Genomic DNA, 8,585 nt, shown 5'->3' on the forward strand with positions numbered 1-8,585 from the left:
AAAATACAAGAATGAGAACAGGTCCCTAGAGCTGATGAGCACAGTGCATTAGAAGACTGCTTCCAGTCTCCCCCTTCTCGGCCTCAGAAGAACAAGCCTTGGACAGGAAGAAACATTTCCTTCCAAGAGACAATGCTCTTTCCAGTATATGCATCCCATGGTATCTAGCCAAGGCCGCTAATACCCTCTTCTTCAGGGCCCTTTTCCAGTCATATGAGAGGGGCAACTGGTACATACTCTTAAAGATGATCTCACCCTATTTTTCTCTATGAAGGTGAAGTTTTATTCCAATCAATGCTTTACAAATGCTGTGTTTCTCCTGGTGACTCTAATAGCCAGATGAGAGGGATAAAAAGAGTTCAGGGTCTGCCCCAGGGCTTTGTACCAGGCACACAGTTGCCCTGGATAGTTTTATGTCAACCTGACACATGCCAAAGTCATCTGAAGGGAGGGAACCTCAACTAAGAAAACGCCTCTCATAAGAGAGGGCTGTAGGCAGGCCTGTAGGGTATTTTCTTAATTAGTGATTGATGGGGGAGGGCCCAGGCCATTGTGAGTGAGGCCACCCCTAGGCTGGCAGTCCTGGGTTCCATAGAAAGAGAGAGAGAGGGAGAGAGAGAATGAAGCAGGCTGAGCAAGCCATGAGAAGCAAGGCAGTAAGCAGCACCCCTCCATGGCCTCTGGATCACCTCCTGCCTCCAGATCTCTGCCCTCATTTAGTTCCTCCCCTCACTGCTTTTGATGATGAACTGTTATATGGAACTGTGGGCAAAACAAACTCTCTCCTCTCCAAGTTGCTTTTGGTTTGGTGTGTCATGGGAAAACAGAACCAAACTAAGACAACAGTGCTGTGCTTTCTCAGACTTGATAACTAACACATAATCTTCTGCCCCATGGTTCTGCTATAGAAATTCACAGAGGCTGCTGTGCTCAGTAGAAATAAGCAAAGATGCGTAAGGAAAGGGTCCCTACATGATACACAGAACATCATTTGTAGCTTATTTGCTTTCATTTTTAATTAGCAGGTAATTTTGTGTGTCTATGGGGTTCACTGTGACATTTCAGTAAAGATATATATTATAGAATGATAAAAAAAATAAATCTATAGCTAAGTTTTTAAAGATTGTTAACTGTTGTATACATATGGGATGGGTATGTGTACGTGTGAGTGAAGGTACCCACAGGAAACAGAAAAGGATGCCATACATATTCCCTGGAACTGGAGATAGATAAATATGGAGATAGATAGTTATGAATGAAGAACTCAAACTCCAGTGCCTAACTGCTAAACCATCTCTCCAGTCTCCATAATTAAATTTTAAAACAGAAATTTATTTTAAATTTCCTCTCAGTAGATGAGAACTGGTAATCACTTCCTTTACAGGTATGAAAATTTAGTCATTATCTAAACTTTCTTTTTTATTCCCTAAGACAAAGTTTCTCTGGATAGCTTTGATTGTCCTGGAACTAACTTTGTAGATAAGGATGGCCTGGAACTCACAGAGATCCATTTGCCTCTGCCTTCCAATTGCTGGGATTAAAGGCTTGTGCCTTTAATAATAATCCCTTCCATTTATACTTTCTTTAATCCTATCAATTGCAGCTCACCTTAAAATCTGCTTCTTTCTTCACCTCTTGACACACTAAGAGAGAGAAATGGGCCCGAGCTAATACCTCCTCAGCCTCAACTATATGCCTGAAGTATGAACCTTCTATAAACATACTACTGACTTAAATCCTAACATCTATTATCTCAATCTTATCTCCTCATTACTTCCTTTCTCTCATGAGAACTTACCTTGATGGCTCTCAGAATATTTTCTTGGGGAAACATCTAGAGTATGGTTTATTAGTACAATATCAATACAAACTGAACAAAGTAACTGCAGCTAATAATTAGATCAAGAATTGTTATAAAAAAGATGTTTTTCCCATTAATGAACTCTTGGAAGTTCAATTTCTCTCTGATCAATTAAAAACTTTTAAAAAATATTCACTGGCCAAAAGAAAACTTAGATTTTGAGAAAAGTAAACTCAGAAGAAATCAATGAGACCACACAAAGAAACTCATCATATGTAAAACTTGATGATTTAAAAAAATGTTTCACAAGCAAGCCTGATGACAATACTGGCAATGGGGAGGCAGAGGCAGGCAGAACTCTGAGTTCAAGATCAGCCTAGTCTATATACTGAGTTCCAAGATAACCAGAGCTACATAGTAAGATCCTGCCTCAAAAAAGCCAAATCAATAAGTAAAAGAGTTTCACAAATGTCATATATATATATAATTTGCCACAAAATCAAATCCAAATTCTCCCAGATGCTATTTGATACTCATAAAGACTATATATAACTTAAAATTTAAACATTTAATTCAATTGCATCACATGTAGTAAAGGGTACAAAAATGGGATTTCAAAGTAAATCCCAATCTAGAGATACAAGCAAACAGATCTGACCTTTTCAAGTGGTTGTCCCAGAGAGTTTCCAATCAGTTTCCAGTCATTCAAGACTTCTTCAACTTTGGAAATAAATCTAAGAAGGAAAGAAAACATTCTAAATACATAACTATACATTTTTTCCTATTACTGTACAGTTTCTTTAGAAAAACATTTCCTTACATCCTAAATTACAGAGGATTAGAGAATGCTCATTGAGTTTGATACTGTGAGCCCAACTCAGGGATATAGAATAAAAACAGAAACAATGTTGCTCAGTTCAAGAATTAATTTTTGATTCATTTAAATCTATTCACTCAATAAAAGCTTTATTTCCACAAAATATAAACTAAGAACAATCTCTCTCTCTCTTTCTTTTTTGGTTTTTTGAGAAAGGGCTTCTCTGTGTAACAACAGCTCTGGCTGTTCATTCATATATTTTATTCACATATGAATTCACTTTGGGGGAGTTTACACAAATAACAATTACTAAATTTGAAAATGAATAAACTAAAAATAAATTTACATTTAAAAAACAAATAAAAAAAATCTACAGTATATCCAACAGGGATAAAAATGCACATTAGGCATACACTGCAGGGGTCTAGGAATACAGGCTAGTGGTACAGTATTTACTGGAAAGCCTGAATTCCACCCAAGCAACCCTATCTACACAGAAAAGCACTAAAACTACACTGCATTTTTTTTAATAAAAGTAAAGCTGAAAACTACTTTAATGTGCAATTGCAGTAAACAATCATAAAATAATGAAACATCCACTTATATGTACCCATTAAAAATTGTTCTCAAGAACATTTGAGGAAATAAAAATATGTTAAGTGAAAAAAGAAAGCTGTAGAAACAATCATTGATACAGTTTGATCTAAAAAGTTTACACATACACAATTAAAAGAAAATATGTCAAAAAGTTAATAGCTATCTTCAGTGGAAGGTTCAAAGGTATTTTTTATTTTACTACAAGGTATTATTGCTATAACAAAAATAGTTTAAAACAATTTTCAGATAAAACAACTATATTAAAATAATTTACTTAAGAACTCTAGTTTTTGTACTTGCTAGGAGACAATTAAGCCCTACAAATATTGAGATTTGACTAGAAAAATTCAATAACATTTTTCTTTAACAGTTCTCCATATCTTTGCTGATGAGTCATTTAACTCCTTCTCCTTATATTAGGTTCTTTTTTTTTTTTATTCTTTCTATTGAGCTATACACTTTTGTCTGCTCCCCTCACTCCCGCCCCTCTTTCATTCTACCCTCTCCCATGACCCGTACTCAGGAGATCCTGCCTTTTTCTCCTTCCATGTATGTCTCTCTTAAGTTCTTTTGCACACTTTTGGAATAATAGGTTTCTTTCCATTTCCCTTCGGATATATTATCTGACCCGTGTCTGTCTCTTTTGCTGGACTACACTTTCAATAAGAGCAGGAACCTTAATTTTTTTTCTTTTTTTCTTGTTTACTGCAGTACTGGGGATTGAACCCAGAGCAAGGAGCATGCTGAGCCTTATCTGTTTTTACTAGCTACTAAATCCCTAAAGTCTTACACAGTGTCTCACACATGAACATTCAGTAAATACTTTTTCAACAGAAAAATAATAATTTTAGGGGCTGGAGAGATGGCTCAGTGGTTAAGAGCATTGCCTGCTCTTCCAATGGTCCTGAGTTCAATTCCCAGCAACCACACGGTGGCTCAAAACCATCTGTAATGACGTCTGGTGCCCTCTTCTGGCCTGAAGACATACAGACAGAATATTGTATACATAATAAATAAATACAAAAAAAATAATAATTTTAGGTTTCTACTTAGTCTTCTCAATAAATTATCTGTATGATACATAACTTTTAGGTTTCAAACCTGGACAACAGCTAGGGTTGCCTATTTAACACATCAAATCAGACACTGGCCAACGGGTTCTTCTGGCATCCCTCTGTCCCTAGCTGTTACTGGGCCCTCCTAGCTGGCATACTTCAACCCTACCCTGGACTTCCCCAGCCCAGAGGCTGAGTTGCCCTTCCCTATATAACCAACCATTTTGGTTTTTTTCATCTGCTCTCTTTGGGGCCTCCTGGCTGCTGCACCTGGTCTCCTCTCACTCCTCTCCCTTCCCCTCCCTGTCTCCTCACATGGCTGGCTCAGTTCAATAGGGTCATGAGTACTCTGGGCTCTCCGAGATGTCCCTGCCTCTGCCTCTGCTCTCCCACATAGCTACAATAAACTTTCTCCTCCACCATACCTAGGAGCAGTCATGTTCCCCTCCTTTTTCTTCCTTTCTTTCTTTTTTCATTCAATAACATACTTATTAGGTCTCAAAAAATTCCTTTTGCAGTTCTGGCAGTTAGACAAAAGCCAGCATTCCCTCGGGGACTTGAGTTATCTCCTTATCTCTGGCAAAGGTACTTATGGCTCTCCCATTAAAGTCTGCTTGTTCTACTTATCAAGGTCTAAACTAACCTCTAGGCTCCCTCAGTCCCTACTCACAAGTACCCATTACAGAGCATATCCCACTACCCCAACCCTCTCCATCCCGAGCTTCTCTTTCCTTCTTAGTTTCCCTTTTCACACACACACACACACACACACACACACACACACACACACACACACACACACACCCCAACCACTGTGGCTACACATTCGCTTGGTCTCTGGTTCCCATGCGTTCTCTTTGCTTCGCTTCTCTTCCTCTCCACCTCTCCTCTCATGGCTAGTTCAGTCTGGACTCTTCCAGACGCCCCTCGTTGTTCTCTCCCTCCTACGGACAATAAAGCCTTCTCCTCAACCATACCTAAGAGTGGTCATGTCCTCATTTTCATTCAATATTGAAAAGAACTTTTCATGCAAATATTAAAATCAAGGCTTAGGAAACTTCAAAGTCAGCCAGGCAGTGGAGGCTCATGCCTTCAATTTCTGCATTTAGGAGGTAGAGGCAACTGGACCTGAGTTAGAAGCCAGCCTGGTCTACAGAGCAAGTTCTAGGACAGCCAGGGTTACACAGAGAAACCCTGTCTCAAAAAACCAAACCCAAAAGCGTTCAAAGCTTCCACATTTGTCTCATGAATTATAAAATACTGGTTTTATTCTACAAAGAGAAACTTAAAAAAGACAAAAGTTTAACTTCCTACTTTGTGGCAGTCCTCATAACTGTGCTAACAATTATTTCCACATGAGCAACAAAAGAATTTAATATTCCTCTCAGGAAATTCTTTTGAGCCGAATTTTCTTTATTCATTTCTTGCATTTGAAGTATTCTTTGATGATATCTTTGGCCTGAGATTCTTCGCCATAGTCCTTAACCATTACACATTTACAACCACTTTATGAGGCTTCCTCTCTCAATCAGTTTTACAGAGGCCTAACCACTGCCCTAGTTTCTCATCACCAATCTTAAATTAGGATGATTTGGTGCTCAGCACAAAGTGCCTTCACACTTGACATGCACAGACTCATCACAACCGCACACAAACATGAATACCATGCCCTGCTAGGCCATCATGGACGAGGGTAGTCTTCACCACTTTTTGTAAGGCGGTACTGGCATCCATTAAGCCTCAAGCAGCAACGTCTTCCTCTGCCAAGGCAGTGGATTGTGGGTGAGTCATAACCTTGAATGCACCTGAACCTCTGTTCCTACCCAACTCAAAAGCAACAGAGGAAAAGGATTTTTTTTCTTTAAATACATTGGTGTTTTCCCTGTATATATGCTTTCCCCCCATATATGTCTATGTGAGGGTGTTACATCACCTGGAACTGGAGTTAGTAAGTTACCAGCTGCCATGTGGCTGCTGGGAATTGAACCAGGGTCCTCTGAAAGAGCAGTCAGTGCTCTTAACCACGGAAATCTTAAGTTATTTAACTAAGGGAAAACTATCATTTTCCACTCCAAAAACTGATGTTTACTTATCACTCATCCTCCAAGATAAAATTATATTTTTCTTACTGTCTTCAAAATATCAGCCTTAGAGTCAACATGCCCAAAATGGCACTCTGGCTACTTTGATGCTTATCTTCACCCTTTAGGCAAGATATAGAAGTTTCACAGCTGAGGCTTTCCCCCAGACTTACTAAGCTCATCTTCCTAAATCTAATTCATTCTACTCAACTAACTACAGCTTTACTTTATGAATCAAGGTAAATTGCTTGCTTCATCTTACCACAATGTAACAACTAAAACAATCCTTGTACCTTCTGGCCAGAACTCTTAACCACTTTGTTAAGCAGCAGTTCTTTCTAATTACGGTCTTCTGACCAGCAGCAGCTATATTACCTGGGCCCATGTGAGAAAAGCAGATTTGGGGATCTGACCTAAAAACATTAGTGGGAAATGCTGAGAATATAGACCAGCAAATTCTGATGCACAAGCGAGTTCGAGACTTCTCAGTCTAATGTACTGACTCTAGATGCCTCCATTTGGCTTTGGCAGGGGGTCTTTCTTATTTTTATTATTTCCCAGTGATAGCGCCTCACTTACATGTCTAGCAATGTCAGTCCCTTCTCTGTCTAAGCAAACCCTTAACCACTGTCCTTTTTTTTTTCTTGAAGCCAGATCTATTCAATTGGTCAGGTTGGTCTTAATGTCCTTAGCTCAAGGAATCCTTCCAACTCAGCCTTCCCAGCAGCCAAGATTATAGGTAAGTGCCATCTCACCCAGCTTCCATTTCCTTTTCTGCTTTCAAAGCAAGGTTATTTCCTACTTTTCCCTACAAAAATTTCTTCAACAATTTTGTAGTCTACATTACCCTATTTAACTGGCTCTTTGTAGTCAGTATCAATTAACTTACATTTTAACTATTTTGGGGGCTTTTTTTTTTTAAAAGGAATAGATTTCCCCATCCTTGGGATAGCTCAGGGCACACAGTACTTGCCCAAAAAGTCTCGCTAGTGTGTTCGTCTTACTGACTCTATGTCATGTGGGGACGGGCATACAGGTCAAAGTACTATTTCATCAAGGATCTTCTATATTTTTCTCCGCTACCATTTGATATGAGAGGCACAAATTTGGAAAGTCTACAAACACTTCGACAATAAAACGACCTCAATACCTTTGAGGTCAATGAGCAGGAAAAAAAAATCACAATCTAAGCTATCAAATCAACAAACTTTGCTTTCAACTAACGTAAGTGATAAAACAATTTCACCGGAACAGTTGTCCATCGAGTTTGATAAGCTCAGGAAGTCTGGGCACATAACCAAGTTCCAAATGTAAGAGTGTGAATCAAAACATTCCAAAGACGTATGCTTGAAAAATAAAGAGGCGGAGGAAAGGGCGAAGGAGGGCAGAAAGGAAAGCAATAAAGAACAAGTTTTTTTAAGTTTGTGAACTAATTACTCTGGAAGCCAGGATGGAGATGGTTTGGGCCGGCAGATGAACAGCCGTCAGTGCGCTAAAGCAAAGCCTCTTCCAATAAACACTGGAAGACAACCCAGCCGCGGCTCAGCTGACTGCTTACGGTGACAACCGAGGCAAACCGGCAAAAACAGCAGACGACACAGGGGCGACCTCGGAAATGGTGTTCCGTGTCAGGGAAGTGGTCTGGGAGGCAACACAACTTTGTTTCAAAGGCGGAGTCGGAAGGTCTGTCTGACCGGCCCCGGTGAGTGACGCGGAAGAAGCCTTAGCTGCCCAGGACACAGGGACGCGAAACGTGGGCGTCTCCCTCGGAACCGGCGTCACCTGTGCGGTGCTGCCGGGGCCGGTGAGGACCAAACGCGCGACTCACCTTTCCCACTCAGAGGCCGTGGTGAAGTCCGTGATCTCAAACACCTCGGACTCGGGCTGCGGGGAAAGAGAAGGGCACAGACATTAAGCCGCGGGCCGCTGACGTGGCCGGCAGAACCCTGTGACAGATGCGCCCCGGCTGCAGAACTCACCTCACTGTCCGCCGCCATCTTGCGGAGCGGAGCGTCAGGCCGCGCGCAAGGGCTGCCGGGAAAAAGGGACCTAGGAGGCGGGTACTGAGTGCCTGTGGGCGGGACTTCGGTGAGGAGTAGGTGTGGCCTCGGTGTAGGTCCGCCCACGGAGGACGTAGTGTATTTTCTCCAGGCAGGAAGCTCTTAGAGTGACTTCCACTCTCCCTCTAGGTTGTTTAGTAATATTTTTTGAAACCCTGTCGTGGCTAGAGAGAT

At 40.8% G+C, this 8,585-nt stretch overlaps 1 protein-coding gene across 1 annotated transcript in view; it reads right to left on the reverse strand.

Moving 5' to 3' along the window:
- Rab3gap1 (RAB3 GTPase activating protein catalytic subunit 1) overlaps positions 1-8,381 on the reverse strand; it is a 75,609-nt gene extending 67,228 nt beyond the window's left edge. Inside the window, exons 1-3 of the mRNA XM_005348296.1 lie at positions 8,331-8,381; positions 8,180-8,235; positions 2,460-2,535 (exon numbers count right to left, since the gene is read on the reverse strand). Of these exons, the coding sequence (XP_005348353.1) occupies positions 2,460-2,535; positions 8,180-8,235; positions 8,331-8,348 (150 nt within the window). The 5' untranslated portion in view covers positions 8,349-8,381. The remainder of the gene's footprint in view (positions 1-2,459; positions 2,536-8,179; positions 8,236-8,330) is intronic.
- Positions 8,382-8,585: the final 204 nt, after the last annotated feature.

This window comes from Microtus ochrogaster, chromosome 6, assembly GCF_000317375.1.
Source record: "Microtus ochrogaster isolate Prairie Vole_2 chromosome 6, MicOch1.0, whole genome shotgun sequence".
Lineage (NCBI taxonomy): Eukaryota > Metazoa > Chordata > Mammalia > Rodentia > Cricetidae > Microtus > Microtus ochrogaster.